Source organism: Ambystoma mexicanum, chromosome 11 (assembly GCF_040938575.1).
Source record: "Ambystoma mexicanum isolate Mex_15411 chromosome 11, UKY_AmexF1_1, whole genome shotgun sequence".
Classification (NCBI taxonomy): Eukaryota; Metazoa; Chordata; class Amphibia; order Caudata; family Ambystomatidae; genus Ambystoma; species Ambystoma mexicanum.
The window spans coordinates 1455306071-1455319550 of NC_090934.1; the positions used below are offsets into that span (position 1 = coordinate 1455306071).

Consider the following 13480-nt stretch of genomic DNA (forward strand, 5'->3'; position numbering starts at 1 on the left):
ATTTGCAGCATCCTGAACTCCTGGTAGCAATGGAGAAGTGAAAAAGGGTTCTTCTTTGCTGTACAGCCTTTATTGATCCGGTATGTCTTTTAATAATTGTGAAGAGTCTTGCGACAGTTAGTTCTATCTCCTCATCCTCCAACCTTTGTTTCTTCTCTTTCTCTTGCAGTATGCAAAAAGATAGGGTTCTGCAGTTGCCCTGTGGTGGTGCTGTCATCCACTGGTGTAGCTGTTGGGGCCGACAAGCCACCTGGTCCCACTATTAAGTATTCTTCAGGGACCACTAAGAGCGCAGCAATGTCAACGAGCAGGTGCCCCTCCATGATGGTGGGACGTGCAAAATAGCTTGCACCCAGTAATTGCACATCACGGCCGCAGTTACATTTTTTAGGTCTGTGATGTACAATGTTTTGTTGCACCTACTGTTAGTCACCTCAAAAAAACACTAATTTCATTGTAGAAACACACACATTCTTCCTGCTTTTGCACTGTCACTGTTTTTTCCATTGCCTCTATCCAGGTAAGCTTTGCCACTTGCTCATTCCAGTACTCCCCGCATACAGAGTTCACTTTGTTTATCACTTCCTCGCCAAACCCTACTATTCCCCCTGCCATGCAACTCATGGTAGTCTCTTGCCATCTATTTGCCACGAATCTTACTCCTTCCAACTTTAGGTTTGACTTTTGCAGACATTGCATGCTTTTTGTATTTTGGCCACATTGCAGTTCCTCAGGATCCATAACTTCTAGGCCAACTCTTTGTGCCTGAAAGGTGCTTCACAATCTGCACAAAGTAAAATGGAGCGAGCATTGGGCCTCAGCAATCAGAATTTCTTGAGGCATTAATACCATGGGTGCTCCCGACATGTGTGGAATCAATGAACATCTTCCATTGACTGCTGTTTTACCCACTGTGGTCATGTCTGCATATTAGTTGTTGCTTAACTCTGGGTGGTGCACGTCTCCTACTGTATCTAGCCCAAACATTTGCTACTGGTCATACTTGGGCCTTTTAAGTTGTCTTTTTAAACTTTTCGACCAACTAAAATGTGAAGCAGCTGACAAAAAGACATCATTTACACGTTTATCATATTCTGAAAAACATTGCGAGTGAGAGTACGAACGCACATGAACGAACTTCAGGTGATCGGACTCAAGTTTGAGAGGGACAGGGAGGCCATTCCAGAGGGATGCACCTGCAGAGGAGAGAGATCTACCCGCCACTCTCTGCCTGGATGAGCATCTCACCCTAAGATTTTGAGGGGGCTGAGTGAAGGGTTCGAGAAGGAGGGTGTTTTGGAAGAGAGAGTTGGATATAGTGCGGGCCCCGGCCCCAGAAAGCCTTGTGGATGATGTAGAGGGTCTTGAACCTGATCCTTGCAGCCATCGGGAGCTAGTGGAGATATTTTAGGCCTGGAGAGATATGGTCCCTGGGCTTGAGGACAAGTCTTGCAGTCCTGGTCTGGATTAGTTGCAGAGGACTGAGAGTAGAGGAAGGTAGATTGGGAAAGAGGCTGTTGCAGTAGTCTATCCTAGAGAGAACCAGGGCTCTGGAGACAGTCTTTGATGTGAGGAGAGAGTGAAGTCGAAGATGACACCAAGGTTTTTTGCCTCAAAGGAAGGCGAAGGAAGAAGGCCCAAGGAGGTCAGCCAGAGTGAGAGAGGCGGGGCAGGGGGTCCCAATGAGAAGGATCTCAGTCTTGCTGACATTAAGGCAGAGATTGTTGGAGGTGCACCAGTCCTGAATCGCGGATAGACGGTGAGGAATGAGCGAGAGAGGAGACTGAGGGGAGCCTGAAAAAGAGCAGAGCGTTATCCGCATAACACTGAAAGAGGAGAAGGTAGAGATAAGGTGGGCCAAGTAGACATTGAAGAGCCAGGGTGAGATGTTAGAGCCCTGGGGAACACCACATGTGGAGAGAGGTGGTGGAGAGAAAGAACCCGAGTTGGACCTTGGAGGGTCGGTCCAGGAGGAAGGAGGACCAACACTCCAAGGCCTGATCCATGATGCCCAGGTTCTCGGAGTCGATTGATCAGAATGGCGTGATTGACTGGGTCAAAAGCAGAGAAAATTTCAAGGAGGATGAGGACAGGGAGGGCTTGAATCAAGATTAGCGAGCAGATCTGCGTGGGTGTTCAGGAGAGCAGTTTCTGTGCCTTTGGCTGCTCTGAAGCCAGACTGATGGTCATGGAGGCAACCAACCGATTCAGTGTGGAGAGTAAGTTGGGAGATGGCCAGCTTTTTCAGGAGTCTGCCCAGGAAATGAGTGATAGAGATTGGGCGATAGTTTGCCGGACAGGTAGGATTGGCAGAAGGCTTTTTAACGAGGGGTTGCACAATGGAGTGCTTGAGGATCGAGGGGACGGTTTCAGTGGCAAAAGAGTGATTGCAGAAATCGGCCAAGGCTGGAGCGAGGGTGTCAATGGCCTATACGATTCCTTTGTCAATCTGACGTGCCAAAAATCAGAAACCTGGCCCTACCTGTACTGGCCTGTGCAGATGTTACTGTCTTATTAGCATAAGCCCCACAAGTCGTGAAGTCTGATTACCGAATATACCACATTGAATCGCAGGTACCGGCAGATTAATACCTCTGATTCAGCCATAGACTGGTCACAATACCAAAGCTGTATAGTAATAATAATGAAATCCCAAGAGTGACCACTTTTGACTACTTGGGCATTCGTTTTTCTACAGGTCTAAATGGAAATGAACAGATTAAAAAAAAATAGGCACTCCGAATACAGCAGGCACTGGGTGGTGTTACACAGTTTAGTGACTTGCAAATCTCAACCTATTGACATGATGTTAAAGGTATACAGTGTCAAAGCTAAATATGGGGCTACATTGTGGTGGTTTTCCAATGTAAATAATTGAACATAATTTTATCCACAAAATGTTCTGACTCCCGAGATTAATTATGCGTCCCACATAGAATTAGGGCTTCATTGCTTGGAAGATAGTCTGTCGAACCAGTACATCATTGGATACGCATTTGGTCGAACCCCAACGCTGACCTTACTCAATTTTTAATTAATGGCATGTTAAGTAAGGAGGAAGCCAATAGTATTCCCTGCCTCCCACACATTAAACGGCCACTTTAACCACCCTAGGATTTTAAATCGAACTGTGGCTTTTCAGCATAAATAAAGTCTGGGGCTCTTTGTCTGAGAAAAGCGAGAACGCAATGAACTAATGAAATAGTCGAATCGTTATCAGAAGGTGCTTGCCGCAATTACATGACAAGATTATATCACCTGGAGTATTTGCTCGACGGACAGATATGTAACCCCTTAACTGCTGAGGGTTTTCCCGCCCAGTGCTGAGCTCTTTTTTTGGGGGGACATTTTGGTCTGTTGGCATTCAATCCCTTGTAACGTTTTTGTTGCAAATGATATCCTGGCCAAATTTGCACCCTTTTCTTCCCAGTGTAGTGTGAACTCGCCAAGGATTTGTGGTTTGCTGCTGTGGGGTGTGAGAAAATAACAAAAAAGTTATGTTTGTATTTTTTCAGAAAAGGCAATGAAATCTACAAAGGAGCCTGTGTTTTTTTTTTTCTTGTAAGAACTAGGAACAAAAGGGTTGCAATTCCGAATTTGCCATTTTCCAAGCTTTCAAGAACAGGTTAATTGTAAACCAAAAAAACATATTTTTCATAAGTTTACCTTCAGTTTTGTGAGAGGGCGTGCTTGCACAGAATAGAAGAGGAGGGTAGGAAAGCTGAATGGGAACACAGAAAAGCATACATTTCTGAAAAGTGATACAATTCCAAGTTCAGGAAGGGGTCATTTTGCGCAGACCAAGCTAGATCTATTTAGCTTTTGTTGTCATAATTTGCCCAAAAATTGAAGAAAATGACTGATAAAAAATATGTGCTAAAAAAGGTTTGCACTTGTAAGGTAATGGATAGTCCGATGAGCAATGCACAGCTACATTACCCCGACTCGTCTAGTTAGGAAATCACACATTTTTCATAATGCTTCACATAACGAGCAATGCCACGAGCCATAAAACCAAGCCATGGTACACAATAGTTTTCTGCTAAAATGACGAACTTTGCATTTGAAAAAACGAAAACCAATGTGGTGAAGAATGGCAAGCATACATTTTTTGAAAAAACACAGGCTGACCTTTTGAAGGATAGGTGACTTGTGCAGGTCACAATAACGTGTACTGCCTAAAGCAATGACTGAATGTAGGGTACACTTGGGAAATCAAAGGGTGGTGTAACAAAGCGCAGTAGGAAATATATGAAAAGGTTATCGCAACCAAAAGAAAACTAATGTCCTACCTTCCCACATTCACCCATGTGTCTCGATTAAGAATGGTAGCCCCCCGGATGGCAAAGGGCTAAAGTACAGATATGTCTAGTGCTATGGGAAAACCACTTCGACGCTGTATTTAGCCCTGCAGGCAGGGCAGACATTTAGGACTGGGTTGTCGCAGCCACCAGACAAAACCGGGAACACCATGCATTTCTGAAACACACCCGTGGGAATCCAGAGGTCTCACTTGCATGAATCGCGCTAGAATGTATTACCCAGAATTCCCAGCAAAGTAAAAAAATCTAGGGACAAAACACAATTTTGAGATTTGCAATAAGGAAACCACCGAAACACGCGGGCAACAACACATGTCTTTCCGATTTTCTCACAGGTGTCACGATGAAAAGTGTACCTTACATGTGTGAGTGCACTGACCTGGGCGCAAAAGAAAAAGGCTGAAACACTGGTACACCATACACACTAGGAAGACCAAATCCATACTGGATTTGGCCTTGTGCACAACCCACAGGCGCCCGAGGCTGCCCCCAGCCTTGGGCTCCTGCCTCCCATATGGGTTGACCATACCCAAGCCCAGCAGCAGTCCAGGAGAGCCCCAGCGGGTTCCCTGTTACTCCCTAAAGAGGGAAAAGCTCTAATGCAGCCTGGCGAGAGCTCCGGGGGCGGTGCTGCTCACAGGCTTGGACGCCTGCCTCCCATGTGGGTCAAACGTCCTCAAACCCGGTGTGGTCCCCGGCCAACGATCCAGGACTGCTGGTTTTGCTCCCCCCAGGCTTGGGTGCCTGCCTTCCATGTGGGTTGATGGTCCCCAAGCCCAGCAGTGGTCCCACAGAGCCCCGGCGTGGTCCCCGTCCCTCCCCAGAGGGAAAAGCTGTAACGCGCCCCTGCCAGAGCTCTGGGATGGACAGGGGTGCTGCCCCCGGCCTTGGGCATCGGCCTTGCACGTGGGTCAAATGCCCCCAGCCCAGCAGCGGTTGCGGGGAGACCCTGCGGGGTCCTCCTTCCCTCCCTGGAGAGAAAAGCTGTAACGTGACCTGGCCAGAGCTCCAGGACTGCCGGGAGTGCTGCCGCTGGCCTTCCGCGACTGCCTCCCATATGGGTCCACAGTCCTGCAGAGCGCTAGTGTGGGCCCTGTCCCTCCCTGAAGAGAAAAGCTCCAATGCGGCCCAGCTGTAGCTTCAGGACGGCCACAGGTGCTGCGCCCGGCCTGGTGCGCCTGTCTTTCATCCATTGCAATACATTGCACTACCATATGGCTGCTCTCCAAGCCCAGCCGTCTGGTCCCCATTGGAGCAAATGGCAGGACCAGATGGCTGGGCTGCTCTGGAAAGCTGGATAGGTGTCAATTTGAAATCTTTCTCCAGTTTGTCTATATGGACCCTGGATGCTTTTTATCCCCCCCTGCCGCCCATACCCCTTGTCACCCAGGTTACACAGACTACAAGAAAGCCTTAGTCACCTTCCCCTGGATTACTGTTGACCGTGCGTATGGGTCCTGTCTGCGCTCCACTTGGTTCTCGCTGCCCCAGCCGGGCTCTGTGGCAAAACCACCGCACCACCCCACACCGGCCAAGGGCCTTGCCCCACGCAATGCTCTAGCAGAGCTTGGGCTGTTGGAGAAGTTCTTCCAATAGACGAACTTTATTTCCCCAGGAATCAGGATGCCTGGCCGACGAGAGAAACTCAGCCGACTTGCATGTGGAGGGCAGGGTAGCCTGTCCGTCCACCGCCCAACAATCCACAGGATCGGTTTTGGCGCACTTGGTCTCTCTGGGGGTTCGGGGGTTTAGGGGGGGGTGGAAGTGGTGAGAATTCTCCCAGTAAATTTTGTCAATTTCCGGCACTGCCCATGCACCCGGAAAAACACACATATATAAAATGTTACCCTCTCCGGGGTAAATCGGCAGCAATCTGCCCCCAGGAAGAGCAAACATTGCATGCCCCATCCCTTTTGGGTCCAGAGAGGGAGAGGGCTGCTTTATATGCTAAATGGACCCCTCCCCTAAAAGGAATCCCTGGGGGTCAAGTGGCCATTGCTGCTCCCCAGGGGTGTCCTGGAAAGGGAATCTTCCCCTTTCCAACGAGCCCTCCCACAAGAAAATCGGGCAGAAAATGCCCAAGCAGCATGCAAAAACATGTCTGCTAAATTCACATGCGGAAGCCGAAAGGTTCCGGCATGCCAATTTCTTTTCCTGATGACTCCCGACCCCCAGGCATGGAAGGGAAAGTCCTCCCCTTGATTGCCTGGGGGTCGGGAGGATCAGCACTCGTCCGAGGGGGTGGGGGTGGGGGGGGTGCGGGCGATCTGCCCCTGAAAGGCAAGTAATGCGGAGGACAAGGCATCTCACCCCCTGCACTGTTAGTAATGGGAAGGACGAGATAATTAATCCTCTCATTTAAGAGGTTAATGAACAGAGGCAAATTCAACTGTATCCCACTAAATGCTGTTATTGCCTTCTGGAGGGGGGCACTAGTGGAAAATAAACGTTTACTTTGCCCTGCAAGTTGTGAAGATCTACATTTGTATTTGATTGACCTGTCTATGCACACATTAGGGTAAAGGCTTTGACCCTACTTCTACGTGATGTTGTTTTTTCACATAACTGCCCTGCATTGTTTTTTATTGAGGGCAGAAGCACAATTAGTTGGTGGGGCTATTTTGAGACTTCTTGGGTGGCCCTGAAATTAGGAAATATGTATTGCTGACCTGTAATTCACTTTTAATAATTTCATCTAATGAATTGTTATCCTTCTATTAATAATGTGATGTTTTGAGATTAATATGTATGTTGTTATTCTTGTGTGAGCTGGGAGTGCAAAGTAGCTGTTTAGTACAAAGCTAATGTAGTGGCAGTAATAAGCGTGGATTTACTGAGATGGCTCGACACAAGGATGCAGATTGGGATCTCCAGCACAGTTTTGGGAATTCAGGGGTTCTGGGTCAACAGCGAGGAGCTTGCATCGTACTTTGAGGACCCTAGTTTAGTCATTGTAGAGAGGACCCTAGTCTTGTCATTGGAGAAACGATAGTACAGACAAGATGTAAACAGATTAAGTATGATGGTTTTTCGAAGTGAAGGTAGTGCTGGTCAGCATTTGAAGTTTGAAAGAGGGTTCTTAGGAGTTTGGCCTGTAAGGCAACTGCATTGCAAGATTGTTAAGCACTGATAAATGTTATAGTACCTGGGTCAAACCCAATTGGGTTGCTTTGTCCTTTATCTTTTCAGTGTTGATAAAATGAGCACTCTACTGTGATACCAACACATTTTGTTTTGAAAGACAAAAATCCACAGGACTGTAGTAGGAAGTGGTGAACAAATACTCTCAATTGCATCATATAACTAATAAACATAAAGGCATTTATTGTGTGGTTTTTGTTTTCATCGCCTAGGTGTTTGGGAGAAATTTGATTTTGTTTGTGATCTTTGGAAATGTGGAAGAAATGCAGAACAGAGCTGTGGTTTTCTTTGTGTTCTACATTTGGAGTTCAATTGAAATTTTCAGGTAAGTTCAACTATATGGTGGGCATACCCAATGCCCTTGTTGTGTTAAATTCTTAACTAGCTTTTCTTTATTCCCACCAGGTACCCCTTCTACATGCTCTCTTGTATAGACACAGAATGGAAGCTTCTAACATGGCTCAGATATTCCATCTGGATCCCCCTGTATCCCTTAGGGGGATTGGCAGAAGGTACATTTAAAAGTCTCATGCTAGTGGGTGGTGGAAGGGTAAAGTAAGCTCTGCTCTGCTGAAATTGGCTCTTTGCACTAGCGAGAAATCTGTTCTTTCGTCTCCAAATTGGTCAGTGTTGAGATGGATTTCTAAAATCTGGCCTGGTGGACAGATTTCAAGAGGCCGCCCTAGTTTAGTGAACAGGGGAACTCTTGAGAGGTTAGCCAAACCCAATCAAGGTAAGCCTGGAGAGTGGTCAAGGCTGAGGGCCAGATTCACTGAAGTGTTTTACAGTGGCGGAATCCCATTGGAAAATGCTCTGAATCATGCCCTTGGTCTCGGGAGTGAGTGGGCATGGTTAGGGGTCCACACAGTGAAGCACACAATTCCACTTAGACAGTTGAGTACAAAAATACTCTATTATAGGCCAAAAACATACTAGAAAAATGAAACCAGCTAGTTGTATTCTCACACAACACACAGTTATCAAACATATACAGTCACCTTGTGTTTGTAGAAATGCATACAATTCACTTGAACACCTGAAAGGAAGGTACGTAAAGATACAGTAAGGAAAGCCAGTTCACAAGGGTAATAGCTTAACTTTATACATCCAATCCCTATGTTGAATGGGGCCTTGTGCCCCAAAGGTCTCAAGCTTCTTCCCAGTAGAGGGGACAAAGCCTTGAAACCTTCCCCACCTCTCGTCCTCTCCCCTTCCCTCGAATCTTGCCTATGATCCTCTCCTCCCTCCCCCCTCCCCTTATCCTCCCTTACTCCACCCTTATATACCTTCTGTTTCTCCCCTCCTCCTTCCCTTCCTCTCCCCTCCTCCTTCCCCCCCTCACAGATTAATTGCTCTACTTACTGTTTTTTATTGGTTCGATTAATTGTAAATTGCTTCTTCTGTTACAATGTTCTATGTATTCTGTTATAATCTAAAGCGCTTTGGATGAAAGCGCTATATAAACATAATAAATACAAATACAATACAAAGATGGGAAAGGTTCTTGTGGTGGTGAAGTGTCCAGAGAACTTCTTAACAAAGTTACAAGTAAGTAAAATTATTTTCTGTTCCTTTAGAAACGCTTGTAGAACAAGCATTCAAAGTGTTGGATTGGAATAAACCAAAGTTTATTCTAAGGTTTATTATAGGGGCGACAGGAGCGACTGAGGATTACTCCCCCTGACTCTGATTTTCCAAGTGAGAAGGTAGATCGACTGGGGACCCTCAGATGGTTTCTTTCCGCCATTGCAGTCGGTTGCAAGTTGCGCAGTTCTTTTCCAGGCTGATGGCTTTAACTAGTTAAAAGTTTATTCGTAGACCTCTTATTTCTTTACTGTCTGCTTTTGCCGCAGCGTCATCCAACTGCTCGACTGCCCTCGACGAACAGCTCCATCGTCGCTGACTTCATTAAGTCGACAAACTGATGTGGGCTTCATGGGCCTCTTCCAGCCTTGGCCCTTGGTAGGGAGTGAGGGGGGGAGATTTTTTCATACAAACTCCTTTTAGAGAATGCATATTCTGCCACCCCTTTTCCCTTTCCATTTATGAAAATTCCTGTGGAAGGACACACTCAGTATGTAATTACTGTCTCCCTAGGGATCACCCTGAAAAGCTTTGCACGTCCTGCAAACTTTTCTGCCCTAAAACTCTCAAAGACCGTCGGCAATGCAGGCCGAAGCCTCCAACGATGTGACGGAGGATTCCAGCGAGGGCAGTATTGGTCTTTAGTGACAGCAAAGGCGACCAGGGTTCCTTGGAACCCCATGTGTGGGCCCCTGACTCCAATAAGCAAGTCTGCGGTTCTGTGACGGAGACGACACCCGGCGGCCGTTGCAGATCACATCCAAACACACCAAGCGCATAGCCCACGGCCGACATTCGCCAAAACCATAGAGGCCCATGTGGTGTCAGCTGAAAAAGCCTCTAGATCTTCCCTGTCCTCTGGGACATCGCTCACGCTTTCGCCTCATGACTGAATCCGGTCCCCAAAGTCGGTTAGGAGACCACGTGCAAAAACTCCATCCTTTCGCTTGCGGAAAAACAGGCGGCGAAAGGCGCATCAGCATCCCCTAAGCATATGCCTAAAGTCCAAGAATTATTTTGAAAAAAACTCGTCCCTGCTACCCTGTTAAAAACAGTGACTGAACAAATAGAAATCCTCAATACCTTTTTGTCTTCCCAAAGCTCTCAGGTTATGGGTTCCTCCTCCCCTGTAGACACACTATCAGGGGCTGTACATCACAAGGGTCGGGCACCCTCCCTAACCACTCATACCCCTTCAGCCTTTCCACCCTCCTATGACTGAACCCCTGAACAATTCAACAGAATAATAGAGGATGATGCTTTGTTGACTTCATGGACAAGCATCCAGAAGAGGTAACATCCCTTGGCGAAGCCTCCCAATCAGGGGCTGCAAAACATCAACCCCCTGCCAAAAACCCTCCTCTTGACCCACAGCCAAGCCCTTCCGTCCTAGGTCCACCAGCCTCCACTTACCAAGACCCCTCTCAGGGCATGTATGGTATTGATCTCTCAGGGTCACAAGACCCCAGCTCTCATGGAGCCCTATACAGTCGGAACCAGTACTACGATGACGACAACATCTGTCATCCAGTCACCTGACCACCAAGATCAGCCTGTAGCATATCCGCGATAATGCAATGAACTGCTGCTGAAGGCTGCTCAACACTTTAGTATTGACACCCAAGAGGCACACGGACTTTGTGGAGGTCGTTCTTGGCGACAAGAAGTCTGCCACTCAGTTTATCTCACTGTTAGTCTATAGTAAGACATATATGCCTGACCTCACAATGGCGGTGTTGGGGAGAATTCTCAGAAATTTGCTAATTCCCTCCACCTTAGAGACCCCCCAGCAACATTGCTTGATTTTTTTTTAACCTGGAGAGAGTGAGCCCCTTTTCCCCACTCTCTCATGTGGAGTCTAACAAACTCCATAGGCATCACTTTTTACATTGTGTCACACAGCACCTTCAGTGCAGTGACACAGGGAAGTCTTTCAGATTTCCCAAAGGTTTTTAAACTACTGTTTCCAAGAACAGTAAAGTGAAATTGACTTTACTTACATTTGTAACTTTCTAGACCCAGCACACACTATCTTACAATAGGGTGCTGGAGGGGTTACCTAGTATCCCCTTTGTCTAGCTTCTCATATAAAAATGTTATCATACCCTTTTCTCATTGAATGGCTGGTGGCAGTGGTTTTGTTGTAACTACCATGGTGTGCATTTACTGCGGGCTGCGTTCACAGCTGCAGTAAAGCACCCAAGGGTGCCATTTTTGTCAAAATGGCCCGGTCTTCTTTTTTCGCCATTTCTTTGTGGAAAGGTCCTTCTTGAGATTTACTCTGCGCGCCAAACAATGTTTGGTCGCATTGTTCGTTTTGCCTTTGGCGGGATTCACGAGTTTGTTTATGTATGCATGTAACGCGCCGAAAGCCTGCAGGAATCGGGGCGCGGAAACGCAGAGGGTCAGAAAACGTCATAAAGCCAAGCTAACAGTAGTGGAGACAAGCTAACTGACTTTTATCTGATAGAGTAGTTTAGGGAAAAAGATGATGAGTTTTCAGCAATTTCCTAAAACTCCGATAGTTTTCCTCTTGCCAGAGTAGTGGGCAGCTTGTTCCAATGTTGTGCTGCCCGCACTGGAAAGGATCTGCCCCGGCCTGTGGCGCGATTTGCGCGCGGTACATTAAGCAGGCCAAAATCGGCTGATCTTGGATGTCTCCGTGGAGTGTAGCTTGAGAAGTGCTTTTTAAAATAACTTGGTGCATTGCCGAATAGGCACCTGTGAACTGTAGTCATAGACTTAAATGACTCTGTCTTCAACCTTAAGCCAGTGTAAGGATTTTCTTCCTGTCGTTACGTGCTGTTTTTTATTCCCTTTACTATGCGAACTGCATCGTTTTCCATTACTTGCAATCCCTCTATTTCTCTCTTGGTAGCTCCGAGCAACATGGCATTGCCATAATCTAGTTGCGACAATATAATCGCCCTAGCAATAGTAGCCGTGTTTTCCTCATTGAAGAATGGTCTAATGGCCCTCAGTAGGCGCAGGTAATATGCATTATTTTTGTGCAGGTAATTAACCTGGACCTCTCGCCCCACTGAGTTTTCTACCATCATGCCAAGCGTTTTAACTTGTGTCGTTACAGGAATCTTAGCCTCGTTAATGATGAAAGCTTTGTATTCCTCACCAAGTTGGGATCTGGCCTGTTGAGTTCTGAAAATCATTAGTTCGGCCTTGGTGTTGTTCAAACACATCCAGTGTTGTTGCATCCAGAGGTCTATGATGTTATAGACCTCTGTAATTTTTGCACTGTCTGTGGAGTGGTCGCCTTTTAGTTTGAATATTAGTTTTGTATCATCAGTGTAATTCGTAAAGAATACGCCAATGTTTTCTAGTAAGTCGCAGAGACTTATCATATATAGGTTAAATAATAGAGGGGATAGGCCGGCTCCCTGAGGCACTCCAAAAATAATGGGAGCGGCCTCTGAAAATGTATGCCCCCAGTGTACTCTGGCTCGCCGATCCATCAAAAAAGAGGACAACCATGCCAGGGCAACTGGCGAGCAGCCTGCTATTTTGTCCAGCGCATGTTGTAATAGCTGGTGATCCACCAAGTCAAACGCTGCATTAGAATCCCAGTTTTGCCTCTGTCGATTAATTCCAGCATATGAATCTGTAAATCTAACATGGCAGTTTCAGTACTGTGAGCAGCCTGAAAGCCTGATTGCTGCTCATGTAGGGTTCCTAGGACTTCAACATGCTTCTGAAGTTGATTAGTCGCTATTTTGTCTAGAATCTTTAGAATGAAGTTGGAATTTGTGATCCGCTGTAATTTACCTGGGTCTTTTGGATCCAGGCCGGCCTTTTTGACCAGTGGTGTTATGGTCACCTATTTATTTTCTCTAGGCACTGTACCCTCGTTGAAAGAGGCATTGATTATCCTAGTTAGAACTGGAGAGAATAGTTCTTTATTATCTAGAATAATTTTTGTCGGCAAAATATTCTCTGCGCACGACATAGGTTTCATTTTGGCCAGTACTAAGCATAGTTCTTCCTCTGAAATAGGTGAAAAACTAAAAATGTCTCGTTCTTCCAACTTGGGGAATGTCTACTAAGTGCGCTGCGTTGCCTGCAATTTCTCTGGTGATGATAATGTTATTTCTGGCTTTCTGAATCTTAGCTGCAAAAGCCTCTTGTAAAACATCAGTCTTCCTCTGTAGGGGCAAAAGTGGGTGTGAGCGTCTTAGGTTTTTCTATGCTCTTAAGTATGTCAACATTTTTACTAGTGGCATTTGGAGCAGCTGCTATTTCCTTATTGTAATAATTCTCTTTTGCTTCTCTAACTCCTTTCTTATTCTTATGATTTAGGCGTTTCCAATTGTCTTTATTTTCCAAAGTTGGATTATGTCGCTGTATCCTTTCCTTGGTCGTTTTTCTAGTTTTAGTTTGTTAATGTCCTCATTATGCCCTTTGCGATGATTATTGTTTTT

At 46.3% G+C, this 13480-nt stretch overlaps 1 protein-coding gene across 2 annotated transcripts in view; it reads left to right on the forward strand.

The window, feature by feature from the left end:
- HACD3 (3-hydroxyacyl-CoA dehydratase 3) overlaps positions 1-13480 on the forward strand; it is a 219556-nt gene that overhangs the window by 148972 nt on the left and 57104 nt on the right. For both annotated transcript variants that reach the window (XM_069625114.1, XM_069625115.1), the window contains exons 8-9: positions 7676-7788; positions 7869-7975. In XM_069625114.1, the coding sequence (XP_069481215.1) occupies positions 7676-7788; positions 7869-7975 (220 nt within the window). The remainder of the gene's footprint in view (positions 1-7675; positions 7789-7868; positions 7976-13480) is intronic.